This window comes from Megascapheus bottae, chromosome 6 (genome assembly GCF_031878675.1).
Source record: "Megascapheus bottae isolate mThoBot1 chromosome 6, mThoBot2.hap1, whole genome shotgun sequence".
Lineage (NCBI taxonomy): Eukaryota > Metazoa > Chordata > Mammalia > Rodentia > Geomyidae > Megascapheus > Megascapheus bottae.
The window spans coordinates 74,565,953-74,592,298 of record NC_143514.1 but is presented as its reverse complement, the minus strand read 5'-3'; the positions used below and the strand labels follow the sequence as shown (position 1 = coordinate 74,592,298).

Below are 26,346 nucleotides of genomic sequence, written 5' to 3'. Positions count from 1 at the left end.
TTCCTCTAGCTCCTCTGGACCCCATGAGCCAGGCCTCAACCCTTTCAGCTAATCACTTCCCATGAGCCACTACTCTGATGTCAGCCTATAACCAAAGGAGCTGGGGGTCCGGGCCTGGTTACCAGCCTTCTCAGCCCCCTCACTCAGGGTGCTCCCCACCTGCAGGCAGGAGGCAACACCCTATCTGCTGCCATCAGCCCCTTCCAGAGCCCACCTGCCCCACCCCTGGCCTGCCATACCTGCTCTACCCCATCTGGGGTCGCTGTGCTCAGGGAGGGACTGGCAGGGCTACACCAAGCCTCCCTGGTAAGCAGAGACTCAAGAAACCTTCAGGGCCCTATTTCTGGTTGTGTGACTCCAAGGGTACACATGGGCCCCTTGAGTGTCTGAACTGATGGGGGTAGATGGGAGGGCTGCACCCTGGCGGTCCTGCTCTGCTGTTGTAGTGGGCAGCTGCCCCCACCCCCACCCCACCCCCAGCCCTGCCCCGCGGGCTCCTGAGTCGGCAGATTAAGCATTTTATAAATTGTATTTTAAATACATGTTTTAAACTTGTCAGATCCTTGTCCTTATTTCTATTGCTGGCTTTCCACTTCTTGCTATGGCTGCTTGTTGAACCCTGAGGAGCCGTAGCTCCTTAAATCCTGTGAGAAAAATGTGTAGATGGGTAGGGAATGGCTGGGTGATATGCGGGTTGCAGGACAAGTGCTCGGGGGAAGGTGGACCCTTGGTCCCTGGGCTCTGTTGAGAGGACTGGCTGAGGTGCACCCCACACCTCAAGCCCACACCTGCAGGCCTTTTCCTTTCCAAGGTCAAGGGGCTTGACTTCTTAGGTACCAACTGGACTTATGTATAGGCTGCCTCTGTGGTACCCCAACCCCAAGTGTGGGGCAACACACTGATCTGAGGAGGGACCCAGCTTTGCTTTGAGTGTGCACACAGATTTTGTTCCAAAGGCTGGCTGCACAGGAAGCCCAGCCCTGGGTAGGTCACTGAAGCCAGTGCCCTTAGGGACTGAGCAGTGAAACTGGGGGCCTTCTTGGCACCAGGCATAGAGACTTGAGATTCTTGATGTTTATTGGCTTACAACGCCATAAAAGCAAATTCCAGCAGCAGGCTCTGTCTGGTGACCCAGCTGTCCCAGGGCTTGAACTGCCCAGGGTGAAGACCTGAAAGGGTCAGAGGGTTCGGGCTGGCACAGAGCTGAGCCACTTTCTGCTGTCAGAGCTGTGTTCCCTGCAGAGAAGGGTGGGAGATGCTGGGTCCCTTTCTCAGCCCCGCTGGGCCATGAGCTATCCTGGTACACCTGGGGATGGGAGGGAATTCATAGGGGAGACTCCTCTCTGCCCAGTTGCTAAAGCCTGGTGCTCAATAATAAAAGACTTGGACTTGGCAGGAGTTCAGTTCCCTGTATATGAAGGAAGAGCCAACACCAGCCTGAAATATGGTAGGTGTCAGGCACCGAGTTCTGGGCCCAGGAAAGCTTAAGTACTCTCAGCTTCAGTGAAACAGACCCTGGTACACAGGCAAGGCCTTCTCACAGGTGTTTCTTCCTCTTGATCCTTTTTCCCATTTTTCCCCAGCCTGATGTCTTAGAAGGATGTAAGCCAGGGGCTTATGGGGCCCTCAGCACCCACCTGCTTCCTTGGGGTCCCGACTGGAATAAGAAGCTACGGAGGTCGGGGCTTAGGCTGGTAGGGACACATTGGCTCAGCATGAAGTGGTTACTCAGCTTCCGACGGACCGTCTTCTTGTCCATTCGAGGGCAGAGCGGGATGCAAGGGACCTGGGCATAGGGGCTCTGCAGGTTAGCAGCTGGTGATAGGAGACAGGAAAAGGAATGCTTCAAAACACAGCCACTCTTGGGAGTCCAAGCTTTGCCAGCATAATGGGTAAGCCCCGAAGTGGGCAGTGGTTGCTAGAGGTACCTGTCTCACAAAGTGGGATGATGAGAATTTAGGGGGTGATTTGTGCAAAGCACTTAAATGAGCATAGCTTAAAAAGATTTTTCAAGCCAGGCATCAGTGGCTCACCCCACCTACTCAGGAGGCTAAGATAGGAGGTTCAAGATTCGAAGCCAATCTGGGCAGATAATAAAGAAAATCTATCTGCGGGGTCCTGGCCAAGTCTGGCAGGCACATTTGAGAAAGACTGCACCATGCATAGCTCATCACTTGGCATACAGTTGAAGCCTGATCACTGGTACCTGGGCAAGAAAGTCACCTAGTAGAACATTTGAATTCCTCTATCCAGCAAACAGGCTAGGGGGAAATGGGCAGCAGGTTGACTTCTGTTTTTCTGTCTGAGGTACAAGGTAGGTTTGTGATCTAGAAGAAATACATGCAAAGAGCCAGCCGGCCCTGTGGCCGACTGGTGAGTTCTCCATCAGTGATGGGCTGCCATTGTTAATTCTTCCATAGCTGCTCCCTTTTCAGTCCTGGCCTGTGAGACCAGCCTTTGCTCAGCTCTAAGGCAAGAGGAGAAGGGCCCAGTGAGGAGCCTGTAGTCAGGGCTACATGTTCAGATAGTGGTTATGAGCTCATTTAGTAAAAGCTATGTCTGAGGTAGGAACTGCTCCTTAGGACTGTGTGTGGGGACCCAGGGAAAGCAGGCCAGGTGGGTGGGCAGCTGCTCTTTCAGCCCAGCCCACTGGGTCCTCACCATAGTTTTGCTGCTTTAGCCGGCTCAAGATCCTGAGTACCCTTCGTTCAGGAACTTCAAAGTTGTCTGCCTGCTGGGGACTGTACAAGAGCTTCTTCTTCGACCGAACCCGGCTAGTGGTTGAATCCATCACTCGACCCTTGCCGGTGCCTTCCTGCAGCTTCTTCTTATAGTAGCTGGGGAAGCAGTGTCCACCAGCTCAAACCAGCTGTGCCTACATTTACCCCTCCTCCTGATCCCCTGTCCTGAACCCCTGGCTAGGGGTGGCAGGATCACAAGCCCACAAGTCCCAGCTGTGTCCTGTTCTGGGCCTCTGTCCCCCTGTGTCAAATGCAGGAAGGATCTCCCCTGTCACATGGCCTCTGGTCTGCAGGACTCCCTCAAGACAAGATGCAATGGTACCCATCAAGTACTCGGCCCTCTCCACACACACATTTAGTCATGAACTTTTTGTTTCTGTGCTGGGTCTAGGGCTTGACCTCAAGGCTTGAGCACTGTCTATGAGTATTTTTGCTCAAGGCTAGCATGCTATCACTTGAGCCACAGCTTCACTTCCACCTTTTACTAGGATCATTGGAGATAAGAGTCTCACAGACTTCTCTGCCCAGGCTGGCTTTTGAACTGTGATCTTCAGATCTTAGCTTCCTGGGTAGCTAGAATTACAATGTGAACCACCAGCATGCTGCTGTTACCGAACTTTTTACTTAGATGAGCAACTTTTCTCTGAACCAGCCATCTACAGAAAATCTACCTTCTGCTCCTATAGACAGATCTGGCCCGACAGCCTGCTCTTGACCATCAGAACCTACAACCAACTTGATTTTCTTTGCTCACTACCACCTGCTACTCAACCCTCCCTCATGAGCCTGCCTCAAGTTCACTCAGCAAACTCAGTGCTGTTCTCTGCTCCCTGGGGAAGATTGGGAGCAGTTTCCCCACAGGGGCATCATGATCTCAGCCCTACCTGAGTGCCAGAGCAACTGCTACTTCAGGGTTCCACCACCTTTGCTCAGGTCATCCACAGGACCTACCTAGGGTCTGTTCCAGGTTGACACCGGTGCTTCTCACAGTTGTCACTCAGGAAGCATTAGTGGGTCAAAGGGAAGAGGTGGCCAGAGGAAAGGAAAGGCTTTTTCCTTTCAAGCCACTACTCAGCATTCCTCAGAAGGTCCTGGGGACCATGACTCAGCAACAGCCCATCATCACCAGTCTCCTTCACTGCTGACACGCTCCTGCTGCTCTCAGCAGCCCTCCCCAGACCACATCACCTCCACCCCCCACCCACCGGAGGGGAGAGCCACATCATGAACAGCAAAGTGCATGTCAATGGGACTGCTGGGGCCACACCATACACAAACAAACACCATGTCCGGGCTGACAGCTATGGGAACTGAGAGGTTAAACTTGGAAACTAAAACTGGAAGAATCCTACAAGAATTACACATGACCAAAACTGACTCAGAAGTAGAAAGCCTGAATAGTGAAGAAATAAATTGAATTGGCAATCTTAAACCCTCTTCCTGGGGCTCTGGTTAACTGGTTACAGGCTGACCTCTCTGGTCTGAAGGTTTGCCATGGGGCTGTTTGAAGGAAGGGCCTGTGAGAGGCTCCACCCTCATCTAATTGGTGCATACCAGAAGGCAGATCCTTACTGCCTTATTCCTGGGAATGAAGACACACCAGGGTAACCTTTGATCACCCTGGCTGCATTCCCAGCTGATACAGTAGGAGGCTATAGGTTTAGGCTTAACCCAGTTAGAGGCAGCTCAAAGCAGCTGGAATGCAGGTGTTAGGATCAGACAGGAGAAAGCCATGTCCTTTTAAGAATTAAGTCTTGTGGGAGTTTGACCTACAGTGGCTTACATGTTTGCCTAGCATGCATGAAGACCTGGGTTCAATTCCTCAGTACCACATACATAGAAAAGCCATTAGTGGTGCTATAGCTCAAGTGGTAGAGCACTAGCCTGAGGAAAAAGCCCAAGGACAGGGCTCAGGCCCTGAGTTCAAGCCCCAGGACTGTCTCCCCCCATGTGGTCATGTGGCCTGAACTCTAGGCATGGGTGCTGTCCCTGAGCTCTTCAGCTCAAGGCCAGTACTCTACCACTTTGAGCCACAGAGGTGGTCAAAGATAAGAGTCTCATAGACTTTTGTGCCCAGGCTACCTTTGAACCCCATTCTCAGATCTCAGCTTTTTGAATATCTTGGATTACAGGCATGAGCCATCAGTGCCCAGTGAGAATTTTTTTTTGTCAATGGTGGGACTTGAACTCTGAACCTGGGAGCTGCCCCTGAGCTCTTCAGCTCAAGGCTAGCACCCTACCCCTTGAGCCACAGCGCCACTTCTGGTTTTCTGGTGGTTAATTGGAGATAAGAGCCTCACAGACTTTCTGTTCCCCGGGCGGGCTGGCTTTGAACCACAATCCTCATCCTCAGATCTCAGCCTCCTGAGATGCTAGGGTTACAGTCAGGAGCCACTGGTTTCTGGCTGAGAATATAATGCTGGCTGAGAAACTCTTGCCCATATGTTCTAAGAGACAGGAATGTTAGTTGGAAAATGGACATAGCCTCATGTCTTATCTGCAGAAGACTCATCTCCAAATGTCTTACTATAGTCATGTTGCATAATAGTGTACCTAGCAGTGCAAATGATAACTGATCTATGGCTGTGCATATGCACAAACTGTTGAACTAGGAGGCTGTGTTACGGGCTGCACATGGCCCATTTCCATGTGGAGAGCTTCTCTGGACTTCCATATACACAGAAATGGACAGCTGGACAGGTAAAGCTTTAGTCTCCTGGATACAGGCATTCCTGAAGCTCAAACTGGAGTTTCATCTGCAACTAGGAGTCCTGTCAAAAGTCTTCTGCTGGCCAGCACAGAGGCTCACACCTCTAAGCTACTCAGAAGGCTGAGATCTGAGGCTCAAGGTTCAAAGCCAGCCCGGGCAATATAAAGCTGAGACACCTTACCTCCAATTAGTCACTAGAATATGGGAAGTGGGGCTGGGAGCTCAACCTAGTAGCAGAGTGCTTGCCTAACATGCATAAAGGCCTGGGTTCGATTCCTTGGTACCACATACATAGAAAAAGCCAGAAGTAGTGCTGTGGCTCTTAGTGGTAGAGCTCTAGCCTTGAGAAAACCCAAGAACAGTACTTAGGCCCTGAGTTCAGGTCCAAGGACTGGAAAGCAAAACAAAAAGAGTTCTGCTGTCAGAAACTACCTTCCACGGAGGGTGCTACCAACCCTCAATGCCCAGTGCACCAATTCCAACTTACTTTGTGATCTCCTCCAAGGCCGCCTCCGGTAGGGCCAACATCTCCACCAGCAGAGACAGGATCTCAAAGAGCAGCGTGTGAGGATTCGGGGGGGCCGTGTCTGTCGGGGTGTTGTGTTCTAGTACATGAGATGGTAGTCATTGTTACCATTAGAGGGCCCCTGGGTGCCCTGCCCCGTCAGCCTCCAGATCCCTGCCTTCCAGCTCTGAGTAGCTTGGACTTGTCCCTGCTCACCCACGGAGCAGAAGAAGCGCCTAGTATCTGTCATCACAGCCAAGAAGTCTTTGAAGTCCACGTGACCATCTCCTGAGGGGGCCAGAGAGGTGTCAGGGTGGCCAGGGCCCTTCCAGAGCCATCCTGGCCATACACTAGTCTTCACTCTTTGGGTCTGATCAGAACAGAAATGCAGGCTTAATGCAGAAACTATGGAAAGGAAGGCTGGGAATGTGGCCTCGTGGTAGAATGCTTCCCCAGCATGCATGAAGCCCTGAGCTTGATTCCTCAGTACCACATAAACAAAAAGCTGGAAGTGGCGTGTGGCTCAAGTGGTAAGAGTGCTAGAGCCTTGAGCAAAAGAGGCTCAGGGACAGAACCCAAGCCCTGAGTTTAAGCCCAGAAATGACCCCCTCAAAAATAAAAGTATGTGTATGTATATGTGTGTGTGAGAGAGAGAAAGAAAAGTATGAATTAGAAGTTACTATACCCCAGGTCCTGGAGACATGGGTCTAGGATCAAATCCCAGGTCTATCATTTCCTGTCCAAGTCTATAGGAAACTTTAGTTTGCTCATCTGTTAAGGGTGCATATCATATCTCACAGGAGATAAAAGGAACCAAAAGCTAGGGACTGCAGGCTTATGCCTGTAATCCTAGCTACTCAGGAGACTGAGATCTGAAGGCCTCAGTTCAAAGCCAGCCTGGGCAGGAAAGTCTAAGATTCTTATCTCCGATGAATTACCAAAGCCAGAAGTGGAGCTGTGGCTCATGTGGTAGAGTGCTAGCCTTGAACAAAAGCACTTAGGAGATGACTAAGTGGGGCAGTCACTGTCTCCAGGCACCATGCCTCCAGTTGTCTTTTGTTGTTGTTGACCATAGAGCTCGGACTCAGAGCCTGGGTGCTGTCCCTGAGCTCTTTTTTGTTTAAGGCTGGTCCTCTACTTCTTGGAGCCACAGCACCACTTCTGGTTTTCAGCTATTCTAGAGGCTGAGATCTGAGGATTGTGGTTTGAAGCCAGCCTTGGCAACCTTGTGGGACTCTTTATCTCCAATTAACCACTTAAAAACTGACAGTGGTAGAATACTAGCCTTGAGCAAAAGAGCTCAGGTACAGTGTTCAGACCCATGATCGAGGGGAAACAAAAACCACAAACCACCAAGCGTAGGTTGTGTCCGGGCAGACCCTAGCTGGGGCTTCCCCACTTACCATTGACATCGGCGCTCATTAGGGCATCCTCCACCTGGGCCTGCGTCAGGGTAAAGCCCATAAGGAATAGAATGTTCTTCAGGCTCTCTGCATCCACCTCACCAGGGCCATCAAAAATGTCGAAGTAACTGCGGAAGGCTGAGGGGGAGGCAGGCCTGGGGTAAGCCCGCCTGAAAATCTTATCTCTAATTAGCCACCAAAAAAGCCAGAGGTGGAGCTGGGGCTCAAGTGGCAGTGCACCAGTCTTGATCATAAAAGCTCCGGGACTGTTCCTAACCCCTGAGTTCAAGCTCCAGGACTAGCACACACAGACACACGAGCACACACACACACCCCTCCACCAAAACTAAAAAAGCCACAGGGCCTAGGGATGGGAGCCATCAGCTCCTTTCTTGCCTTTTCTTTGAGGTTCTGGTGAACCTCAAAGATAGAAGCGCTATCTCCATGGCAACATGGCAAGCTCATTGTTTATGAGTAGCTCAAGGAGGCAGAGCTGTACTTGGGAAAACATCTCCACCCTGCCCCCAAATGACAAGGGATGTATGGTTTTGTTCAAGGCAGGGTTCATGCCAGCCTAGGCTGGCATCTAACTCGGATCCTCCTGCGTCAGCTTCCCTGAGCACTGGGGCTCCACGACTGTATCGCCATGTCCAGTCGCCTAGGGAACTTAACACCTAGAGTTTTAAGGAAGTTATTGCATTCTATTGAATTCATTCAGGAAGGCCAAAGAAGGGACCACTCTTGTCAGGAGAGTTCTAGAGTTTGGCCAGGAGTAGAGGATGGTAAATGCATACCCTAGGGCCCAGGCAAAGTGATGAGGCGCTTGCTACAGGATACCCCATCCAGAAACTTGGAGAGGAGAGGGTACTGCTCCTCATCCAACATGGAGGTTCAGAACTTTTTAACCTTAGGGCCAGTTATAAGCAGAGGCACTGTTTGGGACAAGTGGGGCCCTATGCCCTCTCTTCCTTACAGGCTGTCCCCAGAGAGGATGTCCACAGGAACATGACATGGAGGAGGCAAAAAAGCCCTCAGGAGGCTGCAGCTCTGTTCCCTTGAGATGGATCTGGAGACCATGGGACACCCCCAAGTTCAAAGATCCTGTGAGAGTGGCCTTGCAGGCTGTGGTCCCCACCATTCTGGGCCCAGGTTAGGTGCAGGAGACCCTGAGACAGCTGCCCTGCTCACCTTCCTCCTGTTTGGTAGTTAGCTGCTCCTCAAACTGTTCCTCCCAGTTCTGACACCACCGGAGGCCACGCTCTTCCATCTCTTGCCTGTGGAGGGTGACCACGAAAGCACAACCAGAGCAGCTTACAGCCAGGCCCTGCCCTGCCCAGAGCTGACCCTAGGCTCTCAGGGAGGGAAGGCCAGGCAGAAGAGGATCATGGGACATGGCAGAGGTCCTGAAGCCCTGGGGATGCTGCGGTGGAGGAGGGGACCCCAAGAGGAGGAGTGAGGTAGAGCTGGAGGGGTAAAGATCTTGGGAAGAGGAACAGAAAGGGAAGGAGAGGGGGAAAACCTATCCAAAACAAGAGGAGCCAGAAGGCTGGGGTTGGAAATCAGGAAGGAGCAGGCAGGGACAGGGACCAGCGTTTGGGACAAGGCTGAGCATAGCAGCTCTGGCCCTCGGATTCCTACCATGCCTTGGGGTAGTTCTTCTCATTGTGGGGGACAAGGTCTGGCCATCTCCAGCCTAGCTCCGAGGTGGGGGCCAGCAGGACTGGGCCAGGCTCTGACACGGGGGCTGTGGCTGCCATGGGGGTAGGGGCTGAGACGGGTAGTTGGGTCCACGATGGGATGGTAGCAGAGGCCAAGATGGAAGGCTGATGCAGGGTCAGTGGTGAGGCTGGGGCTGAGTTGCTCATAGGAACTGATATGGGCATGGGCATCGGAGTCCTGGCAGACCTCCGGGCTGCCAGGGCCCGGGCCTTTGAGGCCTTCCGGTGGGTGGCCTCCTCCTGTTCCACCTCTAGCAAGCACTTCATGAAGCCCTGGAACAGGGTCCCAGGGCTCTGGGTCCCCGCAGCCACCTCAGATTCCTGCACATGGCCCAGCGCCTTCTTCTTGCCAGCATCCCTCGCCTCCTGGGGACAGGGGAGGACATGTGAGAGACCTCCAGTCTCCAGACCGACTCACAAAGCTTCTCTGGGGCCCCTCCTTCTTCTCTAAGCCCCATGGGAAGTTGTGTGCCATAGGCCTCCACCACAGGGCCTTGACCACCCCTGACCTGAATCTCTATCTTGCCAAAGAATCTGCTTCACTTTCTCCATTAGCAGCATGTCGATATATTACTCTTTTTTTTTTTTTTGCCAGTCCTGGGGCTTGAACTCAGGGCCCAGGCACTGTCCTCAAGCTTTCTCAAGGCTAGAGCTCTACCGCTTGAGCTGCAGCACCACTTCCAGCCTTTTCTGTGTATGTGGTACTGAGGAATCAAACTCAGGTCTTCATGCCTGCTAGGCAAGACCTCTACCACGAGGCCACATTCCCAGCCTGTCCTTTAGCTTTTAGATTCAGGGCTAGCACTCTTCTATGTGAGTCACAGCTCCACTTCTGGATTTTTGCTGGTTAATTGGAGATGGTCTCATAGACTTTCTTGCCCAGGCTGGCTTCGAACTGTGATCCTCAGACCTTAGCCTCCTGAGTAATTAGAATGACAGCTGTGAGCCACCAGCACCAGCAGATTTTTGATAGCAGCGTTGCTAATGGGGTCAGTCTAGAACTTGATGATTTCTGCTTCTTCTAACCCACCCATCTACAAGGCAGCCCTGTAACAAGTCCAGCTGGTACCACCTCCAACAGCCTGTGTGCTTCCTTCCACACCAGTCACCACACCACGGCCCCAGTCACACACTGTCCATCAGCCAGTGCCCTGCCCTGCCCCAATTTCTGCCCTGGTCCCCGAACCAAGTCCATTATCTAAGCAGCTACTGCAATTGTGACTCCAGCTCACAATCCCGCCTAAAACGTGTCCCATCACGTGCCTTAGACTTAAGACATCCCCCAGATCTTCACTCTGGCATGAGTGGACAATGATCTGCCACCACCGGGCTTCTGAATTCATCTCCTACTTCCTCCCCCCTCCTCCCTCACTCTGCCATTCCTCCTGGGCTTGGCTTTAACAAGCTCCTTTCCTCTAGGGCCCTTCCCTCCCCTCCCCTTTCCTCCTCTCTCCCCTCCCATCTCCTCCCTTTTCCTTTTCCATTCCTCCACAGCACTGCATGTGGCTGGGAAGAGGAGAAACTCCCTGGCAGCCCAGGCAGGTGCTTCCTATGATTCTTTCCCCACTCATTCATTCACCACAGATTCATGTTGGGTACCTACTATGTGCTGGACATTGTTTTAGGCACAGGGCATGCAGCAGTGATTAGCAGTCTATGTTAGCGAGTAACAGAGTAAATAGCACAGAACAACATTCTAGAACACAGAAGAAGAGTGATGAACATCTTTTCTAGACGAATGAACATAATTGTGTCAGGGAATGACTATAAAACAGGACAATGTGAAAAAAACGTTGCTGACAAGCTATTTTGGGGTAGCCACCAAAGACTGCTAAGAAACTAACATTTAAAAGCCGGGCCCGGTGGCTCATGCCTGTAATCCTGGCAACTCAGGAGACTGAGACCTGAGGATGAAGGCACGGAAGGACCGGAGACTCTTACCTCCAATAGAAAATGGGAAATGGGGCTGTGGCTCAAGAGTAGGGGGGTAGCCTTTAGCTGAAGAACTCAAGGACAGAGCCCAGGCCAAGTTCAAGCCCCATGGCCCACAAAACAAACAAACAAAAATAACATTTAAGCTGAAACCTAACTGACTTTGTAGAGTCACCCATAGAGTATCTATGAGTAGGTTTCTGGCACAGGGATAGCTTATGCAAAGGCCCTGGGGTAGAAATAAGTGTAACACAACCAAGGGATAGAAATTTCACCAAAGGCTGGGCATGGTGGCTCACACCTGTAATCCTAGCTACTCAGGAGGCTGAGATCTGAGGATCAAGGTTCAAAGCCAGCCTGAACACAAAAGGACCTGAGACTCTTATCTTAAAGGAAATGGGAAGTGGAGCTTGGCTCAAAGGTAGGGTGGTAGGCTGGAGCTGAAGAGTTCAGGGACAACACCCAGGCCCAGGGTAGGGCAGTAGCCTTTAGTTGAAGAACTCAGGGAAAGTGCCCAGGCCAAGTTCAAGCCCCATGACCCATAAAGAAAAAAAAAAAGAAATTTTCACCACCAACACTAGACATAGAGCTTTACGGCCTTTGGTCTTCCTTTAAGAGGATGAGGTTGCCAGGTGCTGGTGGCTTACGACTATAATCCTAACTACTCAGGAGGCTGAGATCTGAGGATCACAGTTCAAAGCTAGCCCGGGCACTAAAGATTATGAGACTCATCTCCAATTAACCACCAAAAAACCGAAAATGGTGCATTGTGGCTCAAGTGGTAGGGTGGTAGCCTTGACCTGAAGAGCTCAGGGACAGCGTCCAGGCCCAGAGTGCAAGCCCCATAACGGACAAAAAAAAAAAAAAAAAAAGGATGAAGCCTAGATCAGGATGATGAGGAAGGGACGGGGTGGAGGCAGAATTTCTTTGGGGGAAGAGGTGAAATCAGAAGTGTGTGGCTTAGCTGGGCCTGGTAGCTCACACCTGTAATCTTAGCTACTCAGGAGGTTGAGATCTGAGGATCAAGGATCAAATCCACCCCGGGCATAAAAGGACCTGAGACTTGTATCTCCAATTAACCTCTAGAAAAAGAGAAGTGGAGCTTGAAGAGCTCAGGGACAACACCCAAGTGGAGTTCAAGCTCCATGACCCAGAAAAAAAAAGTGTGTGGCTTGCTGAGATCTGGAAGACTGGAACTGCAGCAGCGCAGCTGTGAAGTGAGAATGGGGTAGCAGCGCTGGACTCACTCAGTATGAGGAGAGAACCACCCTCCACAGAACTCAGCCACACAGTTGGCTACATGAGCCTGGAATTTACAGCAAGGGCTGAGATCTGAGAGTCGCAGTTCAAAGCCAGCTTAGACAGGAAAGGCCATATGACTCATACATGCCATTACCAATAAAAAGTGGGAGGTAGAGCTATGGTTCAAGAGTGCCAGCCTTGAGCAAAAAAGATGAGGAACAGTGCCAAGGCCCTGAGTTCGAGTCCTAGTACCAGAACATAGAAAAGGAAGGAGGGAAGGAGAGAGGGAGGAAGGCGGGAGGGAGGGAAGGACGGAAGGAAGGAGGGAAGCAGGGCAGGCAGGCAGCATGGGGTTGCCTTCCAGGTGTTCAGGGAAGGGCTGGCTAAGGCAGCCACTGAATCACATGCTGGCACTGAATCACAAGTGCCGTGTTCTCACACGTGTGTGCAAGCACACGTGGGTCATGCTCTGGCACACAAGCTCATATAGCACTTGTTCCCCCGTGTGATGCCCAGTGCCATCCCGTCTCTGTCTCTGCTCACTTTGCTGTCTGACTCCCTGTTGCCCCACACCCTGTTCCCCATTCCCATCCCCTCCTGGTCCTACTTACTGGCAGAAGCAGCTCGGGAGCTGGCTGGTTCTCCTCAGTCTTGCCTCTAGAGAGGGGAGAGACCCCAGGGGAGGGGCTCAGCTCCGGTTGCCCCTTGTGCCCCCAGCCCCTACCCCAGGATGTTCCCCCTTCCATGTTCTCATGCACACAAGCCACAGGGTAAGTTCTGGTATTAGACAGATGTGGAGACTGAGGCCCAGAAGTTCAGGATTTGTGCAAAGTTTCTACAGCATGTCCCAGGGGCAGCCAGGCCTAGAGCTTCCTCTCCCCCCCCCCCCCCCCCCCGGCTTCCCCCTTGTGCCTTAGCAGCAGAGCCTGTTGGGAAGATGGGAATTAGAACAGGGATGGCTGCGGGAGTGACTTACTCTTCCTCGTATGCTTGAAGCACTGGTGTGGATGTCAAGGAGGTACTGGCTGTGGTCTCGTCTGTAGCTTCCAGGGGCATGGGCAGCATTGCTTTCTGAGAGCTGTCCTCACCTGCCCCTGGGCTGGTCTGTGACAGAGATTCCCATGAGATGCCTCTCTCCCTGGGGGCATGGTCACCCAGTGACTGTCCCCCGCTGTCCAAGGTACAAGGCGGCTCTGTCTATTGACTGTGTCACATTTTGACCCATTTGCTGCCCTGCGGCCTGGTGGTGACTGGCACTTTGGACCCAAGCCCAGTTTCCAGGGGAGCCTGGACACTGACCCCCCCCACCCCCGCTGGTGTCATCTGACTAAGTCCTCCAAAGCCCCATGGGGCCCTTCTTGTGAGGAATGGGAAAGTGAGACACAGAGAAAGTATGACCTACCCAAATTCTAGTCCATACTCTCTCCCACTGAGGGAGGGTGAATGGGACCCCAAGAAAGCATGCTTTGGACTGGAGGTGTGGCTTAAGAGATAGAGAACCTGCCTGACAATCGCCAATCCATGAGTTCAGTTCTCAGTACTACTGACATAATGTTCCATGACCTCCTTAGTAAGGACATTGTACACAAATTTTTACATGTATTACAAAACTACTGGTCAAGATGGTATATTCGAATAATCATAAATATGTGAGTGGGACAAAATAGAGACTGTAGGGCCAAGAGTTTGGCCTAGTGCTTGCCTAGCATGCACGAAGAGCAGGTTCGATTCCTCGGTACCACATACATAGAAAAAAGTCGGAAGTGGTGCTGAGGTTCAAGTGGTAGAGCTCTAGCCTTGAGAAAAATCCAAGGACAGTGCTCAGGCCCTGAACTCAAGCCCAGGACTGGCAAAAGAAAAGAAAAGCAAGCAAGCAAGCAAGCACCAGTGGTACAATATAATCCTAGTTACTCAGGAGGCTGAGATCTGAGGATTGTGCTTCAAAGCCAGCCCAGGCAGAAAAATCTCTGAGACTCTGATCTCCAGGGAGAGATCTCTTGAGCTGTGGCTCAAGAAGTAGAGTCCTAGCTTTCAGAAATAAAAAGTTCAGGGACAATACCCAGATCCTAAGTTCAAGCACCAGGGCAGGAAAGAAAGAAAAACAAAACCAAACCAAAAACAGATATGACAAGGCCTAACTCCTGTACCTGTGGTGCATGGAACCATGTCTGCTATGTTCTCCTTATCATAGTCTAACATATCTTTGCATGGAGTCCCCCTCTCCTCTACCTGCCCCACCCACTAAGACACACAGGGAGACCTCTTTGGAATTAAGACTTAAACCCTTTCAATGCAGGTCCCATGAATAATCCCCATAGACTGATATTTGGCAGCTACTGAAAACCCAAGAGCTGCTCCCTCACCCTGGCTATGTGCTGTGTTTAACACCTGGCCCCACTGTGGAGTACTTCCTGCCTCCAGTGCAAATTCTTGCCCCCAGCCTTCCTGTCCTACCTTTTGCTTCCCTCGCCCTATATAATTACCCCTCCTGCACAAGGACAGACTGCTACTCTCTAGCCCATTAGCCCAGCTGACAAAGAACTCCTTTCACTGTATGTGACTGTTGTGTCCCAGTGGTTTTCTAGGCTGGTGCTTTCAGTACCAGAGGCTCCTTGGCCTCCGCACGGGCCAGACATTCCATGCCTTCCTTTGAGGTTTCCTGGAGCGGTTACCTCATCGCTGTCAGTCCCTGGGTTCTTGCATGTCCCTAGCTGGTCCTTGGCCTCTGTCTCCAGCTGCTGCAGCCCTCCGGGGTAGCCCACCTGTGGTTCCCCAGGCCCTTCCTGGACTGTCCAAGATGACTGCTTCCTGCAGGGGAAAATCCACAGGACCTCAGGTCGCAGCCAGGAGCCCTGGTCTCTGCTCTAATACTTCTGGATGGGTCCCAGAGCCCTTCACACCTAGGAGAATGAATGAAGGTCCCCAAGCCACAAAGATGAAGGGCATGAGGGTGTAACTTTTTTTTTTTTTTTTTTTTTTTTTGCCAGTCCTGGGCTTGAGCTCAGGGCCTGAGCACTGTCCTTGGACTTTCTCAAGGCTAGAGCTCTACCACTTGAGCCTCAGCACCATTTCGAGCTTTTTTCTATGTATGTGGTACCGAGAAATCGAACCCGGGTCTTCGTGCATGCTTGGCAAGCACTTTAACCACTAGGCCAAACTCCAGCCCCACTTTTTTTTTTTTTTAAACCAGATTGGGAACTTGGTATCTGACTCTTTATTCCTCATTGGCTAGAGCTCTATCCATCAGAGCCATGCCTCCAAATCCAAGGATTTAACTTTTGCAAGGATGCTTTATTGTTTTGCAAAGAAAATATTAGAGAACACTGGATCCAGAAAGCTAGAGAGACTGGAACCTAGGTCAAATCCCGGCAGGATTCGAATGTGTATGTGCCTCTCTCATCGCCTTTCCTATAGAGCTGCAAATGTATGCAAATGTAAATTAATGATGGAGGGGAGGTCCTTAAACTGCTGTCTTCAAACGGCTAGACTTAGTTTTGCTGGAAACTTTGTATTTTTATTATTTTTAAATAGTTGTACTGTTATGGCAGCGCAGAACAGCACAGGTCAAGACCACTTTTTAGAGAGAATAAAGTTTATGGCCAGTAACCCAAACCAGGATTCTGCCAGAAGGAAGTTCAGATCTTGGGGTTGGGAGTGTGGCTTAGTGGTTGAGTGCTTGCCCAGCATGCACAAAGACCCATGTTCAATTCCTCAGAACCACATACATAGAAAAAACCTGAAAGTGGTACTGTGGCTCAAGTGGTAGAGCTCTAGCCTTGAGAAAACCCAAGGCTCAGACCGTGAGTTCAAGCCCCAAGACTAGCAAAAAAAACCAAAACCCTCATCTCAAGAAAGGGAAGTAGGGGCCAGGAGTTTGGCCTAGTGGTTAAAGTGCTTGCCTAGCATGCACAAAGACCCAGGTTTGATTCCTCAGTACCACATACATAGAAAAAAGCCAGAAGTGGAGCTGAGGCTCAAGTGGTAGAGCTCTGACCTTGAGAAAGTCCAAGGACAGTGCTCAGGCCCTGAGCTCAAGCCCATGACTGGCAAAAAAAAAAAAAAAAAAAAAAAGGAAGGGAAGTACTCGTCCTCTCGCGCTCCTCCCCCCCCCTGCATTCCAGCTCCCCCGCCTACCCCCACAGTGCTGGAGCTTGAACTCTGGGCCTGGCTGTTGTCCTTAAGTTTCTTTTGTTTAAGGTGAGTGCTCTACCACAGCACCACATCTGGCCTTTTCGAGTGGTTTATTGCAGATAAGAGTCTCACAGACTTTCTTTCCCCGGCCTGGCTTCAAACCACATTCCTCAGATCTCAGCCTCTGGAGTTGCTAAGATTTCAGGTGTGAGCCACCTGACTAGCCAGGGGTTTTATTATGTATGCTGGTTATATACATACACACACAAATCAGGTCATTTATCAGAAAGGCAAAAGTCAATGGGGATGACGACATCAACTCAAAGCCAGTGTACAACTTCAAAAATTACCTTGAAGGCTTTTTGTTATCAATCCAGATAGCCCCACCTGTCCACCATAAAACCCACATTCCAGCAGACAGCCCCACCTGTCCACCATAAAACCCACATTCCAGCAGATAGCCTCCCCTAGCCACATTCCAGCAAAGTGGCCTTTGCCTGGAACATAGCTACTTGGGAGAAGCAGCTATGTATAAAGGGGTGACCATCCACAAAGCAGCCTGTAAGTATACATGCATCCTGATCCAGGTCACCTCTTTTTCCATGCATTGTTTACATAATTTCATGGTCTGTGTGATTTTTTTTTTTTTTTTTTTTTTGCCAGTCCTGGGCTTGAGCTCAGGGCCTGAGCACTGTCCTTTGACTTTCTCAAGGCTAGGGCTCTACCACTTGAGCCTCAGCACCACTTTCGCTTTTTACTATGTTTGTGGCTGGAATTGAACCTGGGTCTTCGTGCATGCTAGGCAAGCACTCTACCACTAGGCCAAACTCCTAGCCCAAAATGTCATAAGCTTTTTTTTTTTTTTGCCAGTCCTGGGCCTTGAACTCGGGGCCTGAGCACTGTCCTTGGGCTTTCTCAAGGCTAGAGCTCTACTACTTGAGCCTCAGCACCATTTCCGGCTTTTTCTATGTGTATGTGGTACTGAGGAATCGAACCCAGGTCTTCATGCATGTTAGGCAAGCAGTCTACCACTAAGCCAAACTCCCAGCCCCTGGTCTGTGTGATTTTTATCATTTAAGGTTATAGCCTAAGCCAACTGCCAGTGACTCACACCTGTAATCAAAGCTACTTAGGAGGCTGAGATTTGAGATTTGAGGACCTCTGTTTGAAGCCATCCCAGGCAAGAAAGTTTGGGAAATTCTTATTTCCAATTCACCACTAAAAATCTGAAAGGGGAGATGTGACTTAAGTGGTAGAATGCTAGCCTTTTTTTTTTTTTTTTTTTTGTGGGTCAGGGGGCTTGAACTCCATGCCTGGGCGCTGTCCCTGAGCTCTTCAGCTCAAGGCTACTACCACACTCCTGGGCTTGGGTAGTGTCCCTGAGCTCTTTAGCTCAAGGCTACCATTCTACCCTTGAGCCAAGCCCCACTTCCCATTTTCTAGTGACTAATTGGAGGTAAGAGTCTCTCGGCTTTATATTGCCCAGGCTGGCTTTGAACCTTGATCCTCAGATCTCCACATTCTGAGTAGCTAGGATTACAAGTGTGAGCCTCTGCTTGGCTTAGAATGCTAGCCTTGAGCAAAAAAGTTCAGGGACAGAACCCAGGCCCTGAGTTCAAGCCCTAGCACTGGCACAAAGAAAAGAAAATTACAAGTTAGCACAAATCATCTTGAGTGCAGTTGGCTAGGAAAGGGAGGTACAGGGTGCTGTCGTTGACCAGATCGGCCTTGTCTGGGAGTTCTCAGTTCTTTTTCTCTCACTTGGACCCCAGCTCTGGGAGCTCCCTCTCCCCCCAAAAAAACCTCACCCTGGTCTTGCTGGGGGCTTCTGCTCCTGGGCCCCAAGTTCTCCAGGCCTCTTCTCCGATGCTTCTGTGTGTCCAGGCCTCCTCTCTGGGCCTCTGGGAGATGGAGACTGCTTGGAGCTGCTCCTCTGGGCAGCATGTGGAAGCATCTGGAACAGGGATATCCATGTGGTTGGAGCAGGGGCTGTCCTGAGCATCCATAAAAAAGCAACAACTCCACTCCTCCCTGGGTATCCCTTTGGCATTGGAGACAAAGATTTCCTATACCTAACTGGAGAAGGCACTGGAAAGAGGTGCAGAGAGGCCGAGAAGCAGAGGGACAAATCCTTTGGATTTCAAGGTCCAGCCAGAAGCTATCACTCAGCACTGCAGGGTCTGGCACAATCCTAGAGGTGGGATGGGCACCTGAGCCCACAGATCGCCTTGAGGACAGCCTAGGAGAGTGCCTAGGACTCTGAGACATGCCACTCACAATTCCACTTCTCCAAAAGTCTGCTTTTTAATTCTGTGTGTGTGTGTATGCGGGTCCTGTGGCTTTAATTCAGGGACTGGGCACTGTCCCTGAGTTTTGTGCTCCACTAATTGAGCCACAGTTTCCACTTTCAGCTTGTGGATGGTTGAAGGTAAGAGTTTCACAGAGCTGGGCACTGGTGGCTCATGCCTGTAATCCTAGCTACTCGGGAGGATGAGATCTGAAGATCATGGTTCAAAGCCAGCCTGGGCAGGAAAGTCTGTGGGATTCTTATTCCAATTAAGTCACAGAAAAGGCCACAAGCAGTGCTGTGGTAGAGTGGTAGAGTACTAGACTTAAGTAAAAGGAGCTCAGGGACAGCACCCAGGTCTAGAGTTCAAACCTCAGGATCAGCAAAAAAAAAAAAAGGAGTCTCATGGGCTTTCCTGCCTGGGCTGGTTTTGAACAATAATCCTCAGATCTTAACCCCTTGAGTAACTAAGATTACAGACATGAGCCACCAGCGCCTGCCCGGCTAAAACCAGCTCTTTCTCATAAGACCTCACAGGACCTTTAAAAACTGAATGTGTAGCTGGGTGCGGTAGCTCACACCTGTAATCCCAGTCACTTAGGAGGCTGAGATCTGAGGACTGCCGTTCAAAGCCAGCCCAGGCACTGAAAACCATGAGACTCTTATCTCCAATTAATCACTAGAAAATGGGAAGTGGGGCTGTGCCTTGAGCTGAAGAGCTCAGGGACAGCGCCCAGGTCCAGGGTTTGAGTTCCATGACCCACCAAAAAAAAATGTGCGTTTTATTTTTCTATTTGTTGGCAGTACTGGTTTGAATTGAGGTCCACATGCTTGTCAGGCACATGTTCTACCACATGTGCCGTGCCCCTAGACATTTTTCAGGTAGAGCCTAATCTGTCCCCCCTCCCTTTTTGTACCCAAGGCTAGCCTCAGAAAACAGACATCCTGATCACACCTCCTCAATAGCTAATATACTTTTTGTTTTGTTTTGTTTTTTGCTGGTCCTGGGGCTTGAACTCTGGGCCTAGGCACTGTCCCTGAGCTCTTCTGCTCAAGGCAAGTACTCTACCACTTAAGCCACAGTGATACTTCCAGTTTTGTGTGTATAGTTTATTGGAGATGGGAGTCTTATTGAGTTTCCTATCCGGGCTGGCTTCAAACCTTGATCCTCAGATCTCAACCTTCTGACTAGCTAGGATTCTAGACATGAGCCACTGGTGCCCCTGCTAATATACATTTTTTTTGCCAGTCCTGGGACTTGAACTCAGGGCCTGAGCACTGTCCTTGGGCTTTCCTCAAGGCTAGCGCTCTACCACTTGAGCCATAGCACCACTTCCAGCTTTTCTATGTATGTGGTACTGAGGAATTGAACCTGGATCTTCGTGCCTGCTAGGCAGGCACGCGGTAGCACTGGCCACTAGGCCAAACTCCCAGCCCCTAATATACATTTTTAAAGTGATCCCCAGTTGTCACAGCTTTTTGTTGCTGTAGATGAAAACTCTATGTTCTTAGATGTGACTAAGGAGGAGAAATTGGGGAACATCTGTCTATCTGTCTTGGGAACCTCAAGGTCTCTGCTGGCAATCTGTAGTTTGCCACAGTGCCTATCTACCCTTTCTGGACAGATCATTGTTTTGTTTGTTTGTTTTTATTTTTGGCTAATCTTCAGGCTTGAACTTAGGGCCTGGGCACTGTCCCTGAGCAGCTGCTGCTGCTGCTGCTGCTTTTTTCTTCTCAAGGCTAGCACTTTTCCACTTGAGTCACAGCACCACTTCTGGCCCCTTCTGTTTCTGTGGTACTGAGGATTGGAACCCAGGGCTTCATACATGCTAGGTGAGCACACTACCACTAGGCCACATTCCCAGCCCTGGACAGATCCTTTACTAAGCCTTTTCCAGGGGCGTTCACGCCACCCCTCCATGCAGCATCCCACTCAGCTCCACTGTCAGCCTGTGCAAATATTCAGCTATACTACAGGTGGAGTCCTATATTCTGAACCTCAGAGACTCCCCTGCCCCACAGCCTCTGTGCCCACAGTCCCCTTCTCTGCCTCTCCAATATCCTCCCCACCACCCCACCATCCTGTATAACTCGCATTTATCCTCCAAGCTTTCCATCACCTCAATGCTCTCCTCACCCACTAAATTGCTGGGGGGGGGGGAGTGGCAACACCATTTCCATGGCACTTGTAAGGCCTCCAGGGTCAGTGGAATCCATCTCCCCAGGGAGAAGGCTGTGACTTGGATGAGCTCAAAGGTGTCTTTCCTGCTTCAAACCATAGCCAGCTGGCTTGTTAATGTCCAAGGGGAACTATTTTCCCCCCTGCTGGGACAAAGTAAACCACATTCTCCTTAAAGCCCATGAAGCTAATGGGTTCAGCCCTAAAGAAACTGAGCCAGTGCCTCCCACCTGTTAAAATTCTACCCACTTAGGAGGCTAAGACCTGAGGGTTATGGTTTGAAGCCAGCCCAGGCTAGGAAGTCCATGAGACTCAGATTTACAACTAAGCACCCAAACCAGCTGGAAGTGGCACAAGTGGTAGAGTATTCACCTAAGCAAAAAAAAGAATATATTTCTTGGGCCTGGAGCATAGCCTAGTGGTAGAGTACTTGCCTAGCCTGCATGAAGTTCTGGGTTCAATTCATTGGTACCGTATACATAAAAAAGCTGGAAGTGGTGTTGTCGCTCAAGTGGTAGAATGCCAGACTTGAGCAAAAACTGTCCAAGGACCATGCACACGCCTTGAGTTCAAGCTCCAGGACAGGCAAAAAAGAAAAAAAAAAACTGGAGTGTCACTGTGGCTTAAGTGGTGGAGTACTTGCCTTTTTGCTTTTACTGCTCCTGGGGCTTGAACTTAGGGCTTTAGTCTTGACCCTAAGTTTTTTTTTTTTTTTTTAGTCAAGGCTAGCACTCTCTCACTGGAGCCACAGCTCTACTTCTGGCTTTTTGATGGTTAATACCTGCCTGGGCTGGCTTCAAACTGCAATCCTCAGATCTCAGCCTTCTAAGTGGCTAGGGTTACAGGTGTGAACCACCAGTACTGGGCCTGTATTGATCCTTTTATAAGTGATTCACCTATTTGAGAATTAGTGGCACTTCTCAAAGAAATATCTATGTCAAGAGAGAAATCTATACAATATGTATTTCTAAAAGCTACCAAGAAAGATAGGCTTGTATCAAACCCTCACCTTGGTTCAGGACTTACCAGAAGCAACTAGATGAATCTCAGGAAGATCTGCACGCCTTGCTCACTCCTTTCACACGAGATGGGGTCTCTCCCTGAGCCCTTGCTCTGCCTGTTCAATTCTGTTGAATACAAGATAATAAAGAGGAGAGTTGGTGGTAGGTCAGTTATTCACAGCAGCAGAGGTTTAGAAATCTTTGGGGAATGTCAGCCATGTGGTTAGGGCTTAAGGAGAGGGACTGCTCCAATGACAAGGTCATGTCACCTTCCCTAGGCCTGCCACTGCCTTGCTCACACAATGAGGGTGACAATGGTTGCTCTGCCTACCTCACAGGGGCTACTTGTCAAGGTAACCTCTCCCTGAGATTCTGCTTCGATGGCCTAGACTAAGTGAAACCTCTTCTTCTCTTGGCAAGATCCCTGGATGGAGACGTCTTCTACCCTAGCACATGCCATTCTGCATGGAAAATGGTGGCTTCCACTTTCGCTCGCTCGCTCCCTTCCTCCCTCCCTCCTTTTCTCCCTTCCTTCCTTTTTTTCCTTTTCTTCTTTCTTTCTTCCCTGCCAGTCTTGAGACCTGGGCTTGGATGCTGTCCCTAGACTCCTTCTACTCAACTAGCACTCTACCATTTGAGCCACAGTGGAGACAAAGAGTCTCACACACAGGACTAGGAATGTGGATTAGTGGTAGAGTGCTTGCTTGGCATGCATGAAGCACCTGGGTTTGATTCCTCTGTACCACATATACAGAAAAAGGCAGAAATAGTGCTGTGGCTCAAGTGGCAGAGTGCTAGCCTTAAGCAAAAGAAGCTCAGGAACAGTGCCCAGGCCTTGAGTTCAAGACCCAGGACTGGCCAAAAACCAAACCAAACCAAACCAAAACAACAAAAAAAACCCTCACAGACAACTCATCCTTTCTGGCTTCAAATCATGATCCTCAGTTGCTAGGATTACAGGCATAAGCCACTCCACTGGCACCTGGCTTGTGTGTATGTGTGTATGAGAGATAGAAGAGATGAGAAAGGGGCCGGGAGTTTGGCCTAGTGGTTAAAGTGCTTGCCTAGCATGCATGAAGACCCGGGTTCGATTCATTGGTACCACATACATAGAAAAAAGCCAGAAGTGGTGCTGAGACTCAAGTGGTAGAGCTCTGGCCTTGAGAAAGTCCAAGGACAGTGCTCAGGTGCTGAGCTCAAGCCCAGGACTGGCAAAAAAAAAAAAAAAAGAGGAGAGAAAGAGAGAGAGAGGGAGGGAGGGAGAGGGAGGGAGAGGCTATCGAAGTTTGAATTCAGGAACAGGACACTGTCCCCTAGCTATTTTTTTTTCTTTTTCTTTTGAGTCCTGGTCCTCGGCTGGAATGCAGTGAGGGCCTGGGCACTATATCCCAGGGCTACTTTTTGTTCAAGGCTAGTGCTCTACCACTTGAGCCACATCTCCAGTTCCCTCTTTTTACTGGTCCATTGGCGACAAGAGTATCATGTGCAGGCTGGCTTGGAATCTTGATCTTCAGATCTCAACCTCCTAAGTAGCTAGGATTGCAGGCCTGAGCCATGTATGCCTGGCTTTTCCAGCCTTCTCTATATGTGGGCTCCAGGAAGCAGAAGATGGAAGGAGAATTGATTTCCATAACTCTAGTGCTTGGTGGGTACTTGAGGCCTATCTTCTGTAAGGCTGACTGGAACAGAAAATGTAAGCCTTGTAAGACTTAGCAGGAAGAGTACTGTGAGAGAAGGAAGGGTTTTTACACGTGGTGCCTGCATTGCAAGGTCCAAAACAGTCACCATGGCTTCCTGCTACTTCGTTTCCAGGACAGGTCTGTGTGTTGACAGTGAACACTGTCCCATTGTTTGCGTCCTTAACCGCCAGGACCCATGTGCTCTGCTCCTCAGACACACTACTTTCCCCTGCTCTTTGGAACATACTTATCTTGGATGTCAGGGGAGAAAGCTCATGGCTTCCGGCTCCCCATTTGCCAGGTGGCTATGCACCATAGAGTGGAGCATGCGCACACTCATTCATTCATTCATTCATTCATTCGGAGCACTTACTCCACCTAGACCAGGTCCTGTGCTGCTGAATACAGGACCCAAAGGTAGTAGAGGCACAGTCCTGCCCTCAGGAAGTTCACAAGCCTTGTAGGCAGCAGACATGTTGGAAGAATGAGGACAAAGTGAATGGACAGATTTTTCTGGGTGGAGTGAGTCCTTTGCTTCCTCTGCTCTTTCTCTTTGTCCCACTCACCCAGTGGAACTCCACTTTTGCCACTGTGGGATAATTGGAAAATAAGGAAGGATCAAAAGATCAGGGGAAATAACTTTTATTTTTATGATAATTTCTCAATTTCTTCCTTGTAGTGGACAGTCATGAGCAAAAATGAGCTTAGAGGTGAAATCAATGCACATAAAGGCTTATAATAAGCCAGGCATGGTAGCTCACACCTATAATCCTAGCTATTCAGGGACTGAGATCTGAGAATTCAAAGCCAGCCCGGACATGAAAGTCCATGAGACTCATATCTCCAATTAACCACCAGAAAACCAGAAGTTGGTGCTGTGGCTCAAGTGGTAGATCACTATCCTTGAGCTGAAGAGCTCAGGGACAGCACTCAGGCTGAGAGTTCAAGCCCCACGACAGACAAAAAAAAAAAAGGTTTAGAATGAGAATTTAGCTGGGTACCTATGGCTCATGTCTGTAATCCTAGCTACTTAGGAGGCAGAAATCTAAAGATCAAAGTTTAGTTCCAGCTTGGGCAGAAAAGTCCATGAGGAGAAGAATCCTGAGCCAGAGGCTAGACTGGGCTATATCCAGCCTATCTTAAAATGTCAAGTGCTTGAGGATTATAGTTTAAGAGCTTATCTGAAAAATAAAACAAAAAGGGTTAGGGGATGGCTTTATGGATGCAGCATATGCATAGCAAGCACAAGACTTACAAGCTGGAGAGTTTGGCCTAGTGGTAGAGTGCTTGCCTAGCATGCATAAAGACTCGGGTTCGATTCTTCAGTACCACATATACAGAAAAAGCTGGAAGTGGGGATGTGGCTCAAGTGGTAGAGGAAAAAGTCCAAAGACAGTGCTCAGGCTGAGATTAAAAAAAAAAAAAAAGCTTTACAATTCTCTGCATGCATTCAAACCCTAGTACTGTCAAAATAAAAATATAAAAATTTTAACTGAAAAAGTTTTTAACTATCTGAAGGTGTAGTTCAGTCGTACAGCACCTGCTTAGTCTACCCAAGGTTCTGGGTTCAATTCCAAGTACATCCAAATACAGACAAAGAAATCCCATGATAAATTTTATGTTGGGCTGGGAATGTGGCTTAGTGGTAGAGTGCTTACCTAGCATGAATGAAGCCCTGGATTTGATTCCTCAGTACCACAGATGGACAAAAAGCTGCAAGTGGCACTGTGACTCCAGTAGCAGAGTACTAGCCTTGAGGAAAAAAAGCTCAGGGTCAGTGCTCAAGCTCTGAGTTCAAGCTCCAGGACTGGCCAAAAAAAAAAAAAGTTTTCACAATAAAAGAGAACTAGGGCTGGGCACAGTGGCTGACACCTGTAATCCTAGGTACTCAGGAGGCCGAGATCTGAGGATCTCTGTTCAAAGCCAGCTCCAGCACTAAAGACAGTGAGACTCTTATCTCCAATGAATCAGTAGAAAACAGGAAATGGGGCTGTGGCTCAAGGGGTAGGGTGGTAGCCTTGAGCTGAAGAGCAGGGACAACACCCAGGCCCAGAGTTCAAGCCCCATGTGCAGAGAGTCACAGAATTGTAATCAGGGGCAGCTCACATGAGGCCTACGGTGTGTGAATGATGCTGTATGAATACTGGTGGAATGAAGGAGAAAAATGGTGGAGAACTTGACCATGGTGAGACATCAATCTTAGTTAAGGAGATAATTTTTTTCCAGTCTTGCACTCAGGGCCCGAGCACTGTCCTTGGACTTTCTCAAGGCTAGAGCTCTACCACTTGAGCCTCAGCACCACTTCTGGCTTTTTTCTATGTATGTGGTACTGAGGAATCGAACCCGGGTCTTCGTGCATGCTAGGCAGGCACTTTAACCACTAGGCCAAACTCCCGGCCAGGGGAGGGCTATTTTAAAATTATGTCATTAAAAGTATTTGTTTGCGTACAGGTCAAAGCTAAGCCCTGAGCCCGCGGGTAGGTTGCAAATCATGGAGGAGGATTGTGAGGATTTCTCTGGGCGAAGACTCAGAACAGCCAGGGAGAGGAGAGATGCGAGCAAGACGAGGGAGCCGCGGCAGGGCCAGCTCAAGATTCGCATTGACGTTAACGAGGCCTAAGCTGAAGAGCTGGACGACGGGACCACTCACGTACGGCCAGACCTGGAGGATCAGGCCAGGGCCTGTCCTCCGCGCGGGGCGCCGGTCCGTCCGCCGCCTGGCTTGAGTCAGGCCGTCCAGCAGAGGGCGCGCGCCAGGGAGGCTGGCGCACAGCCGCTCTATCGTAAGTATAGTCATAGAGTCTCGCCGCTTCCGGCC

At 50.0% G+C, this 26,346-nt stretch overlaps 1 protein-coding gene across 5 annotated transcripts; it reads right to left on the bottom strand.

The window, feature by feature from the left end:
• Positions 1-542: 542 nt before the first annotated feature.
• Positions 543-26,260, bottom strand: Spata21 (spermatogenesis associated 21). 5 transcript variants are annotated; one of them, XM_090335726.1, is made up of 15 exons: positions 26,179-26,260; positions 25,187-25,280; positions 21,875-21,975; positions 18,191-18,336; positions 14,924-15,059; positions 13,228-13,355; positions 12,863-12,908; positions 8,998-9,443; positions 8,548-8,633; positions 7,360-7,497; positions 6,173-6,244; positions 5,939-6,056; positions 2,662-2,837; positions 1,638-1,815; positions 1,060-1,169 (listed from the first exon to the last, which is right to left on the bottom strand). In XM_090335726.1, exons 4-15 carry the CDS (start codon positions 18,334-18,336, stop codon positions 1,076-1,078), a joined length of 1,764 nt encoding a protein of 587 aa, XP_090191852.1. In that variant the 5' UTR covers positions 21,875-21,975; positions 25,187-25,280; positions 26,179-26,260; the 3' UTR covers positions 1,060-1,075. The 5 variants fall into 5 exon arrangements, with proteins under 5 accessions (XP_090191855.1, XP_090191852.1, XP_090191853.1 ...); XM_090335727.1 differs by having other exon boundaries at positions 26,183-26,243; XM_090335729.1 differs by lacking the exons at positions 1,060-1,169; positions 25,187-25,280; positions 26,179-26,260 and adding an exon at positions 543-644 and having other exon boundaries at positions 21,875-22,133.
• Positions 26,261-26,346: the final 86 nt, after the last annotated feature.